This window comes from Diplodia seriata, assembly GCF_021436955.1.
Source record: "Diplodia seriata strain FDS-637 chromosome Unknown scaffold_4, whole genome shotgun sequence".
Taxonomy (NCBI): domain Eukaryota; kingdom Fungi; phylum Ascomycota; class Dothideomycetes; order Botryosphaeriales; family Botryosphaeriaceae; genus Diplodia; species Diplodia seriata.
The window spans coordinates 3,677,553-3,697,671 of NW_027117311.1; the positions used below are offsets into that span (position 1 = coordinate 3,677,553).

General features: G+C 60.4%; 6 protein-coding genes across 6 annotated transcripts; 5 read left to right on the forward strand and 1 right to left on the reverse strand.

Moving 5' to 3' along the window:
• Window positions 1-1,610: 1,610 nt before the first annotated feature.
• On the forward strand, window positions 1,611-3,706 carry SLS55_004981 (uncharacterized protein; the record flags this gene model as incomplete). The annotated part of the gene is made up of 2 exons (XM_066776432.1): window positions 1,611-1,615; window positions 1,684-3,706. The coding sequence occupies 2 exons, from the start codon at window positions 1,611-1,613 to the stop codon at window positions 3,704-3,706; spliced, it is 2,028 nt and encodes a 675-aa protein (XP_066634313.1).
• Window positions 3,707-10,275: 6,569 nt separating this feature from the next.
• On the reverse strand, window positions 10,276-12,266 carry SLS55_004982 (uncharacterized protein; the record flags this gene model as incomplete). Its single annotated transcript, XM_066776433.1, has 3 exons — window positions 10,276-11,024; window positions 11,115-12,038; window positions 12,086-12,266. 3 exons carry the CDS (start codon window positions 12,264-12,266, stop codon window positions 10,276-10,278), a joined length of 1,854 nt encoding a protein of 617 aa, XP_066634314.1.
• Window positions 12,267-13,573: 1,307 nt separating this feature from the next.
• On the forward strand, window positions 13,574-15,043 carry SLS55_004983 (uncharacterized protein; the record flags this gene model as incomplete). Its single annotated transcript, XM_066776434.1, has 2 exons — window positions 13,574-13,581; window positions 13,645-15,043. 2 exons carry the CDS (start codon window positions 13,574-13,576, stop codon window positions 15,041-15,043), a joined length of 1,407 nt encoding a protein of 468 aa, XP_066634315.1.
• A 435-nt stretch (window positions 15,044-15,478) lies between these two features.
• Window positions 15,479-16,895, forward strand: SLS55_004984 (uncharacterized protein; the record flags this gene model as incomplete). The annotated part of the gene is made up of 2 exons (XM_066776435.1): window positions 15,479-15,482; window positions 15,508-16,895. 2 exons carry the CDS (start codon window positions 15,479-15,481, stop codon window positions 16,893-16,895), a joined length of 1,392 nt encoding a protein of 463 aa, XP_066634316.1.
• A 572-nt stretch (window positions 16,896-17,467) lies between these two features.
• SLS55_004985 (uncharacterized protein) lies at window positions 17,468-18,138 on the forward strand (the record flags this gene model as incomplete). The annotated part of the gene is made up of 2 exons (XM_066776436.1): window positions 17,468-17,476; window positions 17,851-18,138. The coding sequence occupies 2 exons, from the start codon at window positions 17,468-17,470 to the stop codon at window positions 18,136-18,138; spliced, it is 297 nt and encodes a 98-aa protein (XP_066634317.1).
• A 435-nt stretch (window positions 18,139-18,573) lies between these two features.
• SLS55_004986 (uncharacterized protein) lies at window positions 18,574-19,698 on the forward strand (the record flags this gene model as incomplete). Its single annotated transcript, XM_066776437.1, has 2 exons — window positions 18,574-18,580; window positions 18,719-19,698. 2 exons carry the CDS (start codon window positions 18,574-18,576, stop codon window positions 19,696-19,698), a joined length of 987 nt encoding a protein of 328 aa, XP_066634318.1.
• Window positions 19,699-20,119: the final 421 nt, after the last annotated feature.

Here is a 20,119-nt window from a genome sequence, read left to right on the forward strand (position 1 = left end):
TGATCAAGGCTTCGGTTCGAAACAGATCGACACGACCGGGCAGCTGGACGCGAGCTCTTCGACGCCTCTTTCGTATTTTTGCTGCGATTGCTGCCGACCTTTCTCCAGCACGACTGCTGTGCCGGATGCCGTCCGGCCACCGCCAGAAAAGAGATTGCTGCCCGCCGCCGTCCGAGAAGACCGAGGAAAAGCCTTCGAGGAGTCGCGCTTGCGGCATCCACGGGGTCACGTCAAAGCGCGGGTGGACACGACGGGTTAAGGTTTTAAGGTGCTTTCTGTGCGAGTGTTTCTTATTTTGGCCACGGTTCAGGCCGTTTCGCCCGTCGGGCTCCTCGGGCGGCCTGAGGGTCGCGTCACGATGGCTAGAGGGCTGATGGCGGCTCAGCGGGTGCCGCAGACGCATGCTTCTGGTAAGCCGTCTTCCCGAATGCGCGGGTCGCTGGAAATTGGCATGGGTAGGGCTTCCGTTTCCAGGACGCCGTGCTCCGTGGGGGCCCGGCATTGGTGGCGGAACGGAGCCCGCTAGCCGTGGCTGGGGGGCGTAGCTGAAACCGCGACGCGCGAGGACTTTTTCACGCCTCAAGGTCGCTCTGCAGCTCTCCACTTCGACTTCAACGTGCTGCCGCGCGTTACGCCACGGCTGCCCTGGTCCACCAACGGCGGGCGGTGATCGTTGGAGCGCGATCAGCATGACGCCAGATGCGAGCGGGAGCATTGCTCGGAAGCCCTACCCAGAACGGCGCTGATGCTCGCAGGATGCGCTGTCAATGGCCAGCGGTGGGTCTGTTCTCCTGACGATCGCTGTCAGCTCAGGACACGCGCGGGCTGCTGCATCCTCCAGCCAGGAACAGCCGTCCACGATGCGCCTAGGGCGTGACAAAACCCGGCGGCCTTTGCACCGCCGCCATTGGCTCAGGCCTGCCTCTCAAACGGCCAACCGCATGCTCGGTCCACGGTGTGATACGAATGGGCGCTGCAGCCCATGCCGTCATGTGCCGGCCCGCTGCGGAGCCTCCTGTGAATAAAGACCCTCACGCTGCCCGCTGTCTCAGGCCCTGTCAACTAGCCCTGTACACTCTCTCTTAATTTCTGTTTTGGTGTGGCTGTCAATCCTTTCTGTCCCTCTCTTGAACATGACTCGCTACTACTCGCTGCTGCCGCTTGCAGCCCTACTCTCTCTTTTCAACGCCGTATCACAAGCCAGACCCATCAACGATGACCTATTAGACCAATACGACTACATCATTGTCGGTGGAGGTGCCAGCGGCCTCACCGTCGCCAACAGACTGACCGAAGACCCTTCGGTCACTGTTCTCGTGCTCGAGGCCGGCCCGGTCGACGAGGATGAAGAGTGGATGCGCGTGCCCTTCTTCGTCGGCAACGACCCCAACCCTCCGGCCGGCGCCCTCTCCGGCCATCTGCAGTATGACTGGAACTTTGGTACCGAGGCTCAGACTTTCCTCGACGGCAGGACGAGGCACTACCCTCTCGGCCGCGGTGTCGGTGGTGGAACCCTGATCAACGGCATGCTGTGGAACAGGGGAAACATTGGTGACTACGACGACTGGGCGACCCTCATTGGTGATGAGGGCTGGGGCTGGGATTCCATGATGAAGTACTTCCAGAGGGTAAGGGAATCCAGCCAAGGAAATCACGGGAACTGTGCTGACCCTCGCATCAGAGCGAGACCTTCTCCGCAGACTACTCGGCCGAGAACGCCGCCCAGTACCAGATCCACAGTGAGGATTCGGTCCACGGCCTGGCCCAGGGCGGCGTCAACGTCAGCTACCAGGGCCACTTCTACACCGGCACCGAGCACTTCTACAACGGTCTCAACGAGCTCGGCATCCCCACCGAGGGCGACCCCAACGCCGGTGACACGGCTGGTGCCTCCTTCCTGCCCATGTCCATCAACCCGGAGACCAAGCAGCGTGCCGACGCCCGCAGGGTCCACTACGACCCCCACGCCTCGCGTGACAACCTCTACATCTCCAGCGGCCAGTTCGTGACCCGCCTCCTCTGGGACGACAACTCCGACTGTGGCAACACGGCCGACGGCGCCGACACTGGCAACTCGACCCCCGGTTCCTTTGCCCCCACCGGCTCTTCTTCCGGCAGCACTGGCTCGGACGGCACGGGCAGCTCTTCTTCGGTCGGTGGCAGTGGCCAGGCCAACCCGTCGGACCCCACGAACCCGTTCAGCGCCCCGTCCAGCTCTAGCGTCGATGGCGTTTCGTCCGGCAGCCACGCCACCAACGGCTCCGCCTCCGGATCCGTTTCCGGCTCCCACTCGTCCGGCTCCGGCCCGTACGCCAACATGACGGTGCCCGCGTGGGCCAACAGCAGCGCGCCCTCGACCGACTCGGGCGCGTCGGGCGCCGCCGTCGGCAGGGGCAGGCACTGGGGCTTCAAGCCGACCAGCGTCAGCAACACCGACGGCTCGGCCAGCGGGCTCGGCATGTTCAACCTGTTCCAGATCGGCAACCTCTTCGACCTGCTCAAGAGCTCCGCGCCCGCCGACTGGAACCCGGACTCGGGCGTCGAGGTCCACGAGGTCACGACCACCTCGTACACCTGCAACTGCGGTTCGGGCGCCTCCTGCTCCCAGGACAACGCCAGCGGCGCCCCCAAGGCCAAGCGCAGCAGCACGAAGAAGAACAAGCGCCAGCAGCCGAACCAGCAATGCCAGCAGCGCGTGCAGGGCGTCGAGTACGCGGCGTCCGCCTCAGCAGCCCGCCGCACCATCACGGCTCGCCGCGACGTCATCCTGGCGGCGGGCGCGGTGCACACGCCTCTGATCCTGCAGCAGTCGGGCGTCGGCGACGCCGACTTCCTGGCAACGATGGACATCGCCTCGCGCATCGACCTGCCGGGCGTCGGCAACAACTACCAGGACCACTACATGCTCGCCAGCAACAACCACTACGCCGCCAACGACGACGCGCCCGTCGCGTACGCCGACAACACGGCCGCCAACCGCGCCGCCTTCTTCGACGACGCGACGGGCCCGTGGACCGCCGGCCCGCCCAACGGCGTCGCCTTCCCCTCGCTCAAGGACATGACGCCGGACAACTTCACCGCGGTCCTCGAGTGGGCGCGCTCGCAGTCGTCCGGCCAGCACCTCCTCGCCGGCCTCGACGCCACCGTCGTCGCGGGCTACGACCGCCAGCGCGAGCTGCTCGTCGCCGCCCTCAACGACGCGTCGCGCGGCCAGTTCGAGATCCTCAACAGCAACGCCGGCTCCTTCACCTACTCCATCATGAAGCCCCTCTCGCGCGGCCAGATCCGCATCCGCTCCGCCGACCCCTTCGACACCCCCGTCCTCGACCCCCGCTACGGCAGCAACCCCATCGACCTGGCGTACCTCATGGAGGCCTTCCGCTTCAACCACCGCCTCGTCCAGACTGACGCACTTGCGGCGCTGCAGCCGCAGGAGAACTACCCCACCGCCGAGCAGGTCGCTGATGACGATCGCCTGCTGACCCTGATCAAGGGCGGCATTTTTACTGAGTACCACCCCACCGGCACGACGTCCATGCTGCCGTTGGAGTTGGGCGGCGTGGTCGATGCGAATTTGACTGTGTATGGCACGGCGAACTTGCGCATCGTGGATAGCGGCGTCATGCCGCTCATCCCCGCCGCGCATCTGCAGGCGTGCGTGTACGGCGTCGCGGAGAAGGCGGCGGATCTGATCAGGGGTAACTAGATGTGTTGTGCTGGTGGTTGGGTTGGGAGATAAACAAAAAAGGGGTGTACTTGTGTGAGTGGTGGAAGCCGCGCGCGTGCTAGGCTTTTTTCGGTGTATAATGGAGCGCGCTCTCTATCTCGTCTTTCGTTTTGGTTTTTTTTTTTTTGAGATGTTTAGAATTGGTCGTCTGATTTGGGACCGGGAAAGGTGTGGAAATATACAATGTGGCAATACATACGTCCTGCTAGATACCAATGTTTAATTTGTTACGCTTATCATATTCGAGCTCCCACGCGATTCACCAGAACGTCTCACCGGCGCTTTTACTGGCATGTCGAGATTGGTGGTGCGAGACTGCGGGAGATGGGTTAGTGTTACAAAGGGCTCTATGATTTACGTCCGTCCGGTTCAGGGAGCTTGGGGTTTTTCGGTAACCAACTGAGCTGGCTTCGGCTTCGGCTTCGGCAAGAAACAGAAGCTGTCTTTACTGCTGGCGTTAATGGTGCCGATTGTTTCTTAGATGAGGCTGATTTTGAACTAGCCATGGGGGTGAGAGCTTCCGCGGCGGATTGCAGATTAAATTGCATAGGGCACTATTGCCAGCTGACCCGGAGTCTCCGTGTTTGCAATAGCGGGTCAAATCGGGAGTGACGAATTTGGTGTTGCTCAGACAAATGTAAAGCAAGATATTTAGATGTACAGAAAACATGGAATTGCGACAAGAGACGTTAAGGTGTAATCTCTATCAAGATATGTCTTTTAAGACTCCATTCGTATCTAGTCGAGCGTCTTAGCTGTCTTGCCATAGGATGTTGATGTTTCAAAATCGACCCTTGTCGATATATGCATAAAATGCTTGGCGTTTACCAGTGCCTTGGTGTTGGATCTGCAGGCTCGCACAGGGGCAGATGCCACGTGTTTGGATTGGTAGTCATGGTTACATACTTCCCGGTCAAACCATTAGTGTAGGTTAAGCATACTTTTAAGATGGCATGGACATGTGACTGCAAGGACATCTAATTGGAGCATTTCATAAAAGATTCGAGCGTATCTTTCCTAATATTGTTATGAAAGTTTGCAGTTGAACTTTAAAGAGATTGACGACTTGATCGGTACCATTTCAGTATGTGCAATCTTGCTTTCGATTGTTCTCGGACAATGCCCGAAACGAGCGCATGCCGCAGCCATTTGCGACCACCATGTATAACCCAAATTCGAGCCCGTATATTTACCCCTCCATCCACAGTGGTCAGACATACACATATCCCCAACACACAGCCACCGCATAGTCCTCCTCCTCGCCTTCCCGAATCCCCGCGCCCATCTTCCCAGTTCGGGAAGGTCAATATGCACCCGCCCCGGTCCCACGTGATTTGCGGCACAGCAAGCGGATCCCCGTCATCACCCCACCAAAACCCAAACCCACGGAACCCATCCCAACCCCCATCCCAAACCCACGGAAATCTGCTCATCAACAACAGACGAAACAAAAAAAATCCCCGACTGCGGCACCCAATCCACCACCAACAACATCCCAACACCCGGGGCACCATGCCTCCCCCACCCCCACCGCCAGTACCCCTCCCACCCCCCATCCCCCTCACCCTCCCCACGCCCCCCGCCCTCCCCCCATCCTCCACCATCCTCGTCACCGGCGCCAACGGCCTCATCGCCTCGCACATCTGCGACTTCCTCCTCGCGCACGGCCACCACGTGCGCGGCAGCGTCCGCTCCCTCACCCGCAGCGCGTGGCTAGCGCGCCTCCTCACCACCCGCCACGGCGGCGGTCGCTTCTCGCTCATCGAAGTCCCCGACATGAGCGCGGCCGGCGCCTTCGTCGATGCGGTAAGTGGCGTGCAGGGCGTTGTGCATGTCGCGAGCGTGATGTTGACGAGTGACGATCCCGGGGCTGTGGTGGAAGGGACGGTGGCGGGGATGGGGGAGGTGCTGAAGGCGGTGGGGAGGGAGAAGGGCGTGAGGAGGGTCGTGTGCACGAGTTCGGCGGTGGCGGTGAGGGGGATGGAGGCTTTCGCGGGGGCGGGGGCGGCGAGCGTGGTGATGGGAGACGAGTGGAATGACGAGGTGGTGCGGATGGTGGAGGGCGGGGGGTTGGCGGGGTTGGGGCCGCAGGAGAGCGTCATGGCGGCGTATGCGGCGGGGAAGACGGCGGCGGAGAGGGCGGTGTGGGCGTGGGCGGGGGAGGAGGGGAGGGAGAGGGGGGTCGTGGTGAATACGGGTAAGGGGTGTTTCTGTTGTTGTTGTTTTGTGGACGCTGTGCTGACTGTGGGTGTGTGTGGGTAGTTGTGCCGTCGGGCGTGTTTGGCAGACCGCTCAGCCACGAGCATCAGGGCTACCCGTCGTCCTCGCAGTGGGCGCCCAAGGCCTTCACCGGCGATCCGGATTTCAAGAGGTTTCCGACGTGTGAGTGTCGCGTGCCATGGTTGCTGCGGGAGAGCTGCTGACGACATGTCGTAGTCTACTGGATCAACATCAAGGACATGGCGCGTCTTCATGTTGCGGCGCTGCTGCATCCCGAGGTCAAGAATGAACGTATTTTCGGGTTTGCGGGGACCTACACGATGAATGAGTTCCTCGCCTTCTACAGGAAGCATTATCCGGATCGCGAGTTCCCGGCGGATATCCCAGGTGTCGAATGCGATCTGGCCGAAATCGAGCCTGCGAAAAGGGCCGAGGAGTTGCTCAAGGAAATGGGAAGGCCGGGATATGAGACGCTGGAGGATACTGTGCTGGATAATGTCATTGACATAGCCTAGACCGTCAGAACTCTTGCCGCATCAACAAACACTGCGCATGTCGGGTTTGTTGCTGTGGCTGTGGCCATGCTCTGGAAGCTCATACTGTTCGTTTTTCAGTAGTTAGAGGCGAGGACAATGATAGAAATCAGGTTCGCAATCCATACGATCGAGAAGAAACGGTGGCGGAGGCAGCGCTCCCTATGGAAGCCATTCTTCTCCGGAAGAGCGAAATGGCCTACTTCCTGCTGCCCCACAGAGCTTGGCGAGGAAGATGAACACAGCGAAGTCGTGACCATGAGCCCCTTCTCCGGATCCTTGGGGTCTGCAGGTCTGGGCGACTCCGCAGGAGTATCTGGAGGCTGCGCTGGGGAGCGCTGGACCGCAAGTGTCTCTTGTCAACCTTGCCATTGGCCGTAAGAGGCATTCCAGGGACTACAACCATTTTTACGGGACAGCGTAGCACGGCAGATACTTTTGCGTGTGCTGTGCCAACGTTTTTGCGTCTGCTTCGGTACGTGCAGCATAAAAGGCCCAAAGTGCGTCATTGATTAATAGAGTACAGGCTTTTCGATGTCAGTGAATTTCTGCAAGAGCTCAACATCGGTCATTTGCATCTTCGGACGAACCTCGATCGTTGAAGAGATCTTGCTCCCACACATATTCTTTTGGAACTTTACTTTTTGCTTTCTCCGCTTTATTTCCCAGTCGGAGATGTATTCTGGCACAAGATCGCTGGACAAGTGCGGCGTGCGAAGGTACAGGATTAGTTTGCTTTGACGGTTCACCGTATCGTTCGCCGGGCAGCTCCACTTGTTTCTACACGACTATGTCCATGAAAAACCTTTGATTAGTATAAGTAATCCATTTCATATTGTTTTACTACTATCGGAGGCTGTTTCCCAGTGGTTATCGCGACCTCCTCGCCACATCTGAGCCAGGACTGATCAAAAAGCTTCTTCCGCGCCGTACGTAACTACGCCCTTCATCACCTCAACCGATGTCCAATATAGTGCCCAACTAACCCAACACACTCCTCCCCCCCTCCTCCCACCCATCGTCCGCGTGTCGTCCACAACCTCCCGCGAATCACCGTCGTACACCACACCGCCCTCACAATCTCTCTCCCAACCCCCAAACGTCTTCCGGATGCGGCGCGGCACTAGAAGACGCGACACGCCACGCCACGCCACGCCACGCGGCTAATGCCTTGCCTTGACTGCCTGCCTGCCTGCCTGCCCGTCCTGCTACGCGCTCGCCACGAGCACGAGCACGAGCACGACAACGACGACGCCCTCGAACAGCACAGCATAACAAAGCGCGATCGATCCCGCAGTTTCACGCCCGGCCGGCCGGCCGCGGCGGGTATGGTAAGCCGCGGTGCCCCGGGACGGCCGTGTCCGTGTGGGCAAAGTGCAGGCGGAGGATGGGCGCGGGGTGGGCGGACAGCAGCGGCTCCGGGCGGACGGGGGACGAGGCATAGGGGCGTCCAGAGCAGCGTAATGCTGTCGGGTGGTGACGAGGAGTAGCTGGAAGGTTGGGGGTGGCGGCGAGGGCGCGGGCGAGGGGGGACGGCGGCATTTGTGGTGAGGACGGTTTGCGCCTAGAGGAGTGCAAGAGCGGTCCAGGCGGCGAAGCAGCGGTGGGCGAGTCCGAGGGCGTTGTGGTGGCGGGCGCGGAAGGTCGGGTGGGCGAGGATGGTGATGGAGACGAGGAGCAGGAGGACGAGGTGGCTGATGTACTGATCGATCAAATAATTCCAAGGAGCCAGGTTGGCATGAAATAATGAAGATTCGGCTTTGTATGTGGTGTAAACCATTATGGTCGCTTGTATCGTGGCGACGGTCGACAACTTTAAAGGAAGTTCAATTCCTTATTATATTGTGCGATGGCGATGGTACCACATCACACCACAAAATGTTCACTGCCAAGTGGCGTTGGAGACTTTTTGGATGTCTATGAAAGGACCACGTTTATTGCACTGGCCCTTGGGCTTCGTCACAATGAATGTAATATCGTTCACAATCTTTGTTGCCCTGCATCTGAGCGCACTCGACCGAAGCAAGCATTACATATAAAAATTACCTGAACCTCCCTCTTGCGAATCTCCACAGTCCTCAGTGGTGTCCCTGCAACGACCAAGGCAAGAGTCTCCTACCAAAGCCTATCCTAAACAACATCACCAACCCAAGATCCCACACTATGCCCCAGGCTCCGGTAAAAGCAGACTCTCGTGTCAACACAGACATGGACGAAGAAAGGAGAGAGCTGGAGAAGAGGTTCCAAAGACTGAAGGCATACCTTGAAAAGACTTCAAGATCGGTCCAAGAAATTGAAGGCCATGGCGAGGGCTTCATTAATTATATCACGAAATACCACTTCGAACTTGCAAAAGGTTCGCGTGAGTTGCGGATAGTCGACGGCATCTACGATGATGTGAAAGCCTGGAACAAGGGCCTGGACAGGGTGTTGCTGGAGCTCTCTATGTTGACGCAACAGCAACGCATTCCTCCGCCGCCTTCAAATCGCGATTTCCTTGAGCTCATGAAAAAGAGCAAGCCACTTCCAAAAGAGGATGCTGCTTGCACTCCGGAGCCGTTCCTGTGGATTCATGCTGCAGAACCCGTCTTGGTGGGTCGGCTTAACGACATCTCCTGGCGGGCTTTCCACAACGGTCAAGATATTAGAAAAACTGTGCACGAAAAGCTCAAAGCTTGGTTGGATCTCGTACAATCTTGGTACAACCCAATTGTTTACAGTAAGTGCAAACGCAAAAGCTATTTGGTGTTCTTGTTAAGAGAATGCAGTTATCCAAGGCACCGATGCGGGCGTGTATCCGCTGCCCAGTCAGATTGCCGCCTCAAGAGGCATATCCTACGATTGATGGACTTCACTGCGACGATGAGGAGCGTGGAGCTGGACTGCAGCTGCATTCGATGTGGACGGTCTTAGATTGGAAATATCTATGGATTCATTTTCCTTCGGCTTGCTTTCATTTTCATGGCACAACGGGGGCTGGTTTACTGTGCGCTTTGTTCATGATTGGTTGTATACAATGGCAGTCTCACCACTCTATTCATGGCGGCATAATATCGCTGGGCAACTGCGGCGTGCGGAGGTTCAGCACTGGTGCGCTCTACGGTTCGCCGTACCACTCGTCGGCCATCTTAACTTGATTGGTTCATTCCGCAACTCGGAATGTTATGTAGAACTACATGTAGGATTACACTCTTTTATGTTGATTAGACTTCAAATTAATGTTGAAGATGTTAATGGGGAAGCGAATGAAAAAACCATATTAAGGTGATTGCTCCTATAGACCGCGCGGACGGTTTCGTGGATATTCTAAACTCTGTACTGCGGGAGGAGAAGGATATATTTCCATTCATATTCTTTTTCCTTTGGGCATATGAAATGAAGCTTCGATGTTGGCCGATCAAGAGGGTGGGCAGATCGGGGAAAGCTGCAGTACGTTCTCACTACTATGAATCGCGAGAGGCGAGAGCCTCGTCATGCAGGTGGACTGGATCATTTTCTTCGGACCGGAGAGGGAATCCCCTGTTCACGGAAACGAGCCAAGCCAAGTGATGATTGGGTTTGAGAGGGCGGGGCATGATAGTAGGCGCACTGGTTCATGCCGACCGTCACAACCAAAAATGAACCATAGCATTGCAAGCGTAGCCTCGCGTCCTACCCGCAGCACGCGGCAATGGACGATACAAATTTCCCGCCCGTTCCGGTTTAGCATCTGAAGTGGCACAGCAAGCAAAAGTCCGCATCTCAAAGACAGCAGCAACCATCCACCTCGCCGTCAACAGCCATGGCACTGCAGCATCAAGCCCGGAGTGGGTTCAAAGCCTGCAACCCATGCTCGGCGCGCAGGCCGATGCCTTTCAGCTTGTCACCAACGTCACCAGTAGTCCCTTTCACCTTCTCCCCCACCCCGCCGACGCCCTTCAACTTATCACCAACCTCCTCGACGCCCCCCTTCAACTTATCGTCAACATCCTCAGCACTTTCCTTCACTTTCTCCCCTACCTTGCCGAGGTTCTTCAACTTATCACCTACCGCCTCAACATCCCCCTTCACCTTCTCACCAACCCCCTCAGCACCCCCTTTCAACTTATCACCAACCCCCTCAGCACCCCCCTTCAACTTATCCCCAACCTCCTCAACATCCCCCTTTAACTTACCACCAGCCTCCTCAACATCTCCCTTCACCTTCTCCCCCACCTTGCCGACGTCCTTCAACCTATCCCCAACCCCCTCCACACCCCCCTTCACCACCTCCCCCAGCCCCTCCACCAGCGTCTTCTCACTACTATCGCTCTCGCGCCTACGCCTCTCCCCCGCCTTGCGCCACGCGCCCAGGGCGGCGGCGACGCTGGGGAGGTGCGGGTTGTCGCCGCCCTTGGCCGGGACGGACTTCTCGTCGAGGATACCCGCCTTGATCATCTCGTCGACGCTGGGGTGGATGACGCCTTCCTCGGGGATGTCGCGCGGGGCGCCGAGATTCGGCGGCCAGTGGCGCGGCACCCATTTGCCTTTTTCGAGCTCGAGGCGGGTGAAGATGGGGATGATTTCTTCCGTTGTCGTTAGCGGGGGGACGGGGGGACGGAGGGAGGGGGAACGGAAGGAGGGGGAACGGAAGGAGGGAAAAGGGTTAAGCGTACCGATGATCCACCACAGCAGCACGGAGAGGATGCTGACGCCGTGGAAGAACTTGAGCATGTCGTGCGGCTGGTTAGCGCGGCGGCGGACGTCGAAGGCGGTGGTGCCCGGCCGCTCGACGCCGGGGAACGCGTTCTCGGCCCTGACGACGTCCTGGACGTTGGTCGTCTGGTACGCGAGGCGGCTGGCGGAGCCGGGCAGGTCGAGCGACTCCTGCACCATCCAGTTGAGCGGCGTGTCGGACAGCAGGTGGACCTGGCCGCGGGCGTAGTTCCAGCCGCCGCCGACGTCGGCGTGGTTGCCCGCGAACCACACCTCCTTCAAGTCGACCTCGGCGTCCGCGTCGAAGGTGAACAGCGCCGGCTTGAACTTCAGCCGCCGCTCGTGGATGGACACGGCGTGCCGGATGTGCGCGGCGGCCGGCGTCGCGATGTAGCCGTACGACGACCGCCACAGCGGGATCTCGAACTGGCCGACGCTGTTGACGCAGTCGAACAGGCCGAGGAAGTGGACGCGCACGCGCGGCCGGCAGAAGGCGGCCTTGAACTTGGCCATGTAGTCGGCCAGCGCGCGGTCGGCGGCCGTCTGCGGCACGTTGCCCGACGCGTTCTGGTAGTTGCTGAACGTCTCCCACGCGAACTGCACCATCTCCTCGTTGCCGCGCGACAGCAGCCCGATCTGCTGCACCATCTCGGCCAGGAAGCGCGCCGTGTACGCGCCCCGCGAGAAGCCGAAGATGTAGATGTGGTCGCCCCGGCAGTAGTGCTTCATGATGAACTTGTAGCCCGACAGCACGTGGTCCTCGAACGACGTCCCGAGCGCCTGGTCGACGGCTTTGAGCACGCTGGACTTGATCGCCGGCCAGATGTCGAAGATGCTGCGGCGCGAGCACTTGGACTGCCCTTTGATGTAGGTTCCGATGCCGGCTGGTGCCGAGTGTCAGTGTGTGCTACTCTGGTGCGGGGCGGCATACGCTGGTAGTAGTGGAATTGGCCGTCCGTGTGCCGCTGCAGCATCTGGTAGATCTTGACGATGTTGGTGTCGGCCTCGTTGCCCAGGAACTGGTTGCCTGTGCCGTCGAAGCAGAGCACTAGTCGACGCGGACCGATGCCTGGCACCGCCGTGGACTCGAGGTCGTCATTGGAGCTGGCCATCGTGAGGTCCTTGACGGAAGAGAAAGATAGTCGAGGGATGAGCTAAGGCTGTGGTCACTATGATGGACGTTGGGCTGTCTATAATGGAGGTGGAAGGAGCTGATAAAGCAGCACTCGATGGACGACATGTGCTGATAACATTACGTCCGCCTTTTCGCTCCGCAGAGCATCCCGCGAGCGGGGTGAGCGCCATCCTGCCATGTCATCTGCGGAAAAGCCAGCCTACCATTTTCGTGATCGAGGAGAAGCACGGCTACGGCGGGCAGTGGCTTTGCACTATTGGTGCATCGAGCAGGGTGCAACCAGGACAGCCAGATGGAGCACAGCATGCCGTATCGTGCGCATGGACCAGATGGAGCATAGGCTGCGGATCTACCCCGCGTCTTATGCTTCACCTCGCGCATATGCAATGCGGGTCACTCCGGGAAGACCACCTCGCCGGATCGCAGCAGCCCCTGCTGCGGGAACCCCGTGGCACACCCAGCGCATGCAGCCATGCAGGCGAGCGATCGCGCACCAGCATACGGTGGAAGCAAGCCATTGACCAATCAATGCGGAGCCAAGTTAAGCAAGTGGCTGACTGGCCACGGCCTCTCCCACGCTCGTGCGACGTGATCGGTAGCGACGGATTGGAGCTGGCGTCTCGAGGCTGCCCGTTGCACGGCTGAAGGGCGCCTCCGCAGCTCGCCATAGCACTTTATCTCTATGCACTCACCTTGATAGGGCACATTCGGTGTTGCAGGAGCGGGGTAGGAGCCACCGCGAGCTTGTGGATGCAGATGAGAAGCAAAAACGAGCTGTAGGTCATATCACTTCTGTGCTGACGACGAGACGCTCGACATCCCAAAACGAGCAAGATGTTCACCCCGCCGGAGCGTAGGGGCCAGCTCCGCATCAGTCGATTTCCGTCTTCGTTTCACCGCCGTCATGGCCGAGCCGTGCAACGGAGGCGCTGCAATGTCCGTCTAGCACTGGAGAACGTGTTGGAGATCGATTGGGTCAACTCACTGCTGAAGGCCCGGTTGATGGCGTGATGCCCGTAATCAGAGTCACTGAGGCAATTGGCGAGAAGCGGGGACCCGTAGCCACAATCTTGTCCTCTGCCGCTTCTTCTACACCGGTCAGTCATTGGCCAATGGCCATGCAAGAGCACGTCTTGCTTCTTTGTCAATGCCTCCTGAGTGGGGTGTTGGCATGTGATAATCGCCCATCATCGGTATTCGCCATGCCGACGTCAAGACATATAATCGTGGCTCACCTCAAGCTGAGCAGAAGTCAGTATCCTCGCCTGAGCAGGCTCGTTCACAATGCCCAAGTTGTTTTCTTCCCCCTTCTCTTCCCCCTCCAAAGTACCTTCTAGCTGGAATCCTTTCAGTAGTCCCAGCAAGAATGTGCTCCCCAAAGCACTGGCCCCGAGTTCCAAGGGCAGTTCGTGGCCCTTGAGTCTTCTTGGAGGCAAGCAGCCTCAAACATGGCTGGACTCCCTCAAAAGTCTTCCGGCCAAAGGCTTGGGACCATTGGCCTTTTTGATCCCCCTTCTCGGTCTCTTGGCTGTGGCCGTCTTCACCAAGTTCGTCCGCAAGCGACCTCTGAGCTCGCTGTTACCCAACCTGAAGGGCTTCAATCCGAAGTCGTTACTCGACCCCAAGAACCTGCACCTGCCGAAACTCTCTCTTCCCAAGTCTTTCCCCTCACTGCCCAAACTCCCATTCTCGCTGCCGAAGCCTCATTTCTCGCTGCCTAACGCCAAGCTCCCCACGAGCCCAGTGAAGTCTCCACTGGCGGGGCTGGCAAATCTTCCCAATGGCAAGCTCCTCAGCAGCCACCTCCCGAAGGGCCACTTCCTCAGCGACAAAGTGCCCAAGTCCCTCCTCCCCCAACTTCCTTGGTACTTGAAATTTCTCTCTCCGACGGGCCTGGTCAAGAAACTCGTGTTCAAGGTCTTCAATCTGCACAAGGTCCCCGGACTCAGGGACATTGTGTCCTGGTTCATGAAACCCAAGGGCTTCGTCCCGAAGGGCACACTGGCCACACTCTCCAGCCTACGTTCGATCCGGCCAGGGCTCCTGTCGAAGCTCAACCCGTTCAACCTCAAAATCTTCAACAAAAAGGCCCTCGCAAGCCAGGCGGATGACGAGAAGTTCCAGGCCGGCGAGCCGTACGGCGACCCGGACGTCGTGTCGTCCAACCTCGTCGAGGACCTACGCACGGTTGGCTTCAGCGCGGCGACCAAGGACCTGAAGACGTTGATCGAGGTGTTCAAGGCCAAGGGCAAGCCGCAGAATGATCGGGAGATGTTGGTAAGTGCACAGCTCATCCGTCCCATCTTGGCGGCGAAGCTGACCCGAAAACCCCCGCAGATGGAGAAGATGATCGCGCTCACGGCGTCGCTGCCCCGCCACTCGAAAACGCGCGACAAGCTGTCGGGCGTCATCATCGACACGCTGTGGTCGAGTCTCCAGCACCCGCCGCTCACCTACATGGGCGAGAAGTTCCAGTACCGCACGCCAGACGGCAGCTACAACGTAAGCAATGCCGCCACTTCACGAGGGAGACATGCTCATGGTGCCGCAGAATCCGATGAACCCGGACCTCGGCAAGGCCGGGAGCCACTACGCACGCTCGGTGCCGCGGATCAAGTCCCAGCACGGCGTGCCTCCAGACCCCGGTCTGCTGTTCGACTTGCTCATGGCCCGCTCCGACGAGACGTTCAAGGAGAACCCGGCGGGCATCAGCTCCATGCTCTTCTACCACGCAACCATCATCATCCACGGTAAGCCCCCCACACAGCGCAGACGCGTCCCACGAGCTCACTTCTTCAGACATCTTCCGCACCAACCGGTTCGACAATAACATCTCGGATACGTCGTCGTACCTCGACCTCGCGCCGCTCTACGGCTCGAGTCTTGAAGACCAACTGAAGATCCGCACCATGGAAAAGGGTCTCCTGAAGCCCGACACTTTCCACGAGCGGCGGCTGATCGGGCAGCCCCCGGGAGTCAACGTTATCCTAGTAATGTACAACCGCTTCCACAATTACGTAGCGGACGTGCTGCTCAAGATCAACGAGGGGGGTCGCTTCACGCTGGTTCCGGGTGAGACGGACGAGGAAAAGGCGGCGGCCATCGCCAAGCAGGACAACGACCTCTTCCAAACCGCAAGACTGTAAGTGTTTCCTCCCCATTATGAGGAAGGGATTCCCTCCCCTGATTATGGGTGGGGGAGAGGTGACAAGGAGAAGCCCTCCTCCACCACCATATCACGTGCAGCGGAAAAACTGACGACGGCAACAACACCAGGATCGTCGGCGGGCTCTACATCAACATCAGCCTGCACGACTACCTCCGCGGGCTGACCAACTGCCACCACTCGGCGACCGACTGGACGCTGGACCCGCGCATCGCGGCGAGCCGGCTGTTCGACCCGGACGGCATCCCGCGCGGCGTCGGCAACCAGGTGTCGGCCGAGTTCAACCTGCTGTACCGGTTCCACAGCATCATCTCGAAGAAGGACGAGACGTGGCTGAACGAGTTCCTTTCGAGCCTGTTCCCGGGCTCTTCCAAGCCGCTCGACGAGCTCACGCCGCAGGAGTTCGTGCAGGGGCTCTTCGCCTTCGAGCAGACGATCCCGGCGGACCCCAGCAAGCGCGAGTTCGGCAACCTCAAGCGGGGGGCGGACGGGCGCTTCGCCGACGCGGACCTGGAGCGCGAGATGACGGCGGCCATGGAGGACCCGGCGGGCCTGTTCGGGCCGCGCATGGTGCCCAAGTTCCTCAAGATCGTCGAGATCACGGGCATCCTGACGGCGCGCAAGTGGCAGCTGGGCTCGCTGAACGAGCTGCGCGACTTCTTCAAGCTCAAGCGGCACGACACGTTCGAGGACGTCAACCCGGACCCGGCCGTGGCCGACCTGCTGCGCAAGCTGTACGACCACCCGGACATGGTCGAGATGTACCCGGGCATGTTCCTCGAGGACGCGAAGCCGCGCATGGACCCGGGGTGCGGCGGCTGCCCGCCCTACACCGTCGGCCGCGCCGTCTTCAGCGACGCCGTGACGCTGGTGCGCAGCGACCGCTTCTGCACCCTCGACTACACCGCCGGCAACCTGACCAACTGGGGCTTCAACGAGGTCGCGGCCGACTACGACGTCCTCGGCGGCTCCAAGTTCTACCACCTGTTCCAGCGCGCCCTGCCCGGCTGGTACCCGTTCAACTCGCTGCACATCATGCAGCCCATGTTCACCCGCCAGATGAACGAGCAGATCGCCACCGAGATCGGCACCATCGCCGACTACACCACCAAGGGGCCCGCGCCCCCCAAGAAGCCCGTCCTGCTCGTCAGGCACTCGACCATCACCAAGATGCTCGAGGACCAGGCAAACTTCCACATCCCGTGGGTCGCGTACGAGGGCCTGTTCCCCGGCAAGAAGAGCTTCGCCGGCTTCATGCTCGGCGGCGACAGCCCCGCCAACACGGCCCAGAAGAAGCTCGTCAAGGACGTCCTCTACACCCCGGCCGAGTTCGGCCGGCTGCTCGCCGACACGGCCGTGGCGTACGGCCGCAAGCTGATCAAGCGCGAGTGCCTGGAGTTGAAGAAGGACCTGGCGCAGCTGGACATCATCAGAGAGTAAGAACCGACTTCCCCTTTCCTTTCCTCTTCTCTTCTCCCCTCCTTCCCTCTCTTCGTATGCCGGGCCGGGCCGCAGTTCGCTGACAGAACACACTTCTTCCCCCCCGCAGCGTCGCCATCCCGCTCAACACCAAACTCATCGCCGACCTGTGGTGCCAGGACCTGCAGACGGACGAGAACCCGACGGGGACCCTCTCCGCGCCGCAGCTGTACAAGTACCTCATGGACGTGCGCACCTTCGGCTTCAACAACAACGACCCGGCCATGACGTGGCGCCGGCGGCTGTGGGCGCGCGAGGCCGCCGAGGTGCTGATCCCGTCCACCATCAAGGCCATCAAGGAGGGCACCGCGTCGCTCGCCTCCCCGGGCGGCCTCCTGAAGGGCGTGACGAAGGGGTTGGGCAAGGTCCCGCTGCTGGGGAAGCTGGTGCCGCAGAAGGAGGAGGAGGGCGGCTCGTTGCGGTGGTACGGGTGCAATGTCGCCAGGGAGATCATGGCGGCGGGCCGCACGCTGGAGGAGACGGCGGATATTTGCTGGCTGACGGCGCTGGCGGGGGTCGGCGCGCCCGTGTCGATGGTACGTGTTTGGCCTGTCCCTTCCCGCCCTCTTTTTTTTTTTTTTCCCCTTGCCCGGGCGAGATGCTGACGTTATATCGAAGTTCGCCGACGTCCTGTCCTTCTTCCTCCGACCCGAAAACGTCCACCACTGGGAGCAGATCCAGAACCTCGCGACCTCGGGCGCCGACCGCACCGCCACCGACAAGACGCTGCGCCAGTACGTGCTCGAGGCGGAGCGCATGGTCAGCAACCTGCGCGGCGCGCGCGTCTGCGTCGGCGCCACCGAGATCGACGGCCAGAAGTTCGCTCCGGGCGACGCCGTCGTGTGTCTCTTCGTACGTTTCCCTCGTCCCCCTTCCCCCCCCCCCTCTTTCCTCAATATCTCATTTCGCTCCACAGGGCCCCGCCTGCCGCAAAGAAGGCGGCCTCGTCCCCGAGCCCGAGTCCTTCCAGCTCGACCGCCCCGCCTCCGCCTACATCCACTGGGGCGCGGGCCCGCACGAGTGCCTGGGCAAGGAGATCGCCATCGGCATCGTCGTGTCGCTGGTCAAGGTCTGCGCCGAGCTCAAGTGCCTGCGGCCCGCGCCCGGCGACATGGGCGAGCTCAAGAGCATCATGGTCGGCACCGAGCGCTGCTACCTGAACGACAGCTGGTCGTGGTTGACGTTTGATCCGACGAGTAAGTAGCCACCTACCCCTCCCTCCCCCATCGTCGAAATCTGGGTGGGGATCTCTGTTTGCTGACGGGTGTGATGATGATTTCCGCAGCCTGGAAGGTCCACTTCGACGGCTACGGCAAGGGCGTCTACCGCGAGTCCGCCGCCGCCGCCGCAAAGGGCCGCGACCTCAAGGCGCTGTACAGCACGCTGGTCAAGCAGAACAGCAAGGGCCCCAAGGGCGTGACGCCCGGCGGCCTCTTACCACCAACCCAAGCGGCGGCGGCGCCCAACGGCGTGACGAACGGCTACAAAGAAGAAGAACATGTCGCCGCGAAGCCGAAGCCCAATAAACCCGCGCCGGCGGCCACCAACGGCGCCTCCAACGGAGAAGAAGAAGATGGGGAAGGAGGGGCGGTCCAGCCGCCCGCCGCCAACGGCGCTTCCAAGCCGGCTCAGCAGCCCGATGGCTGGTCCTTTGATGGCATCGACAACAACAACAACGATGTCAAGCCGCCCGCCGCGGTCGAGGTCGACGGAAAAGGTATGCCAGCGGCCCCCCTCTGCGCGCCCGTCAATTTTAATACCGTTTTCTTCAGACAGCAACCCAGCACCACCGGCGGAAGAACAGACCGAACCTGAGAAACCGAAAGAGGAGGAGGACCCACCACCACCACCGCCGGCGGACCCCGACGTCCTCCAGACCGGACGCCTCGCCAAAAAAGCCGACTCCTCCGACGAGGGGCTGGGCAGCTACACGGCATCCGTGACCTTCGACAAGCCGTACAGCACGCCCCCCCGCATCTTCCTCGGCTTCGCAACCCTCGACATCGGCGCGACCGCGACCCAGTCGCCCAACTTCCACCAGGAGGCGCGCGACGTGACGACCGCCGGCTTCACCCTCGCCGTCGCCGTCGCGCCGTCCAGCGCGCCCCTGCGCCAGCTCGACAGCGTGTGGCTCGTCGTCCCCACCGACGCCGCGCACCGCGACGTGCTGGTCGGCGTGTGGGACACATCCAAGACGCCAGGCAAGCCCGTCGGGACGAGCGGCGGCACCGCCGTCGACTCCGCCTTCATCCCGCTGCGCTGCGCCGACGGCGAGCCGCCCGCGCCCGGCCGCCGCGCCGTCGTGCCGTGGCTCGCCGGCTTCGCGCTCGACACGGCGCCCGCGGAGCCGTTCGGCGTCAAGGTCGACGCGCGCAGCGCCACCAACGACGCCGGCGAGCCCGGCGCCGTCGTGTCGTTCCGCACGCCGTCAAGCCTCGTGCCGCGGCTGCCGTCGAGCGTGAGGGTCCATTTCCTCGTCTTCCCGCCGAATGGCAAGCTGGGCCTGAGCCCGGCGAGCGCGCGCGCCGAGTTTCCGAATGTCGATACGGATTCGATTACCGTGCTGGCGTCGGCGAATAAGCCCATCAGGTCGGTGGTCGGGATCGACATGTTTCAGTACGTCGAGGATGCCGAGGCGATTTGCTTGAGGGTCGTGGATCGGCAGAAGGAGCCCGACGAGGCCAAGTATTCGCTGGAGAGTTGGGGCGAGCCGCTGGTGCATGATCTGTCGGCGGGCATCGTCAAGATTCCGAAGACGGACTGATTGGAACGGGGGTGGCGGGATGCTGTTGTGCGTCACTGTTTTTTTCTTCCGATCGATCGGGGCGAGTCGAGGAGACGGTCGTTTGCCGCCAGCCTGTCCTTGCAAAGGCCGGGGTTCTTCTTTTTTCTTTGGTAATGCAGGTGTAGTGATAGGTTCGTTCTCCTCTCTGCTTCGCTTCGGATTGCCGGTGAACGAGACATGGGTTTTTGGATGTGTTTTCCCTGAAGGTGATCATGTTGGTCGTCGTGCTTCCCCAGATGCAGACTCCCTGCACGCTTCCGTCTTGCAGATGCTAGCACGGTGGGCGGCAAATGAAGTTGCCCACCCGCATCTACCTCATAGAAAGATTCTCCATATGATGGGTGGTTGAATACAAGATCTGGACGTAAATACGCGAATTGAAAGCCTATGTTTACGTCCG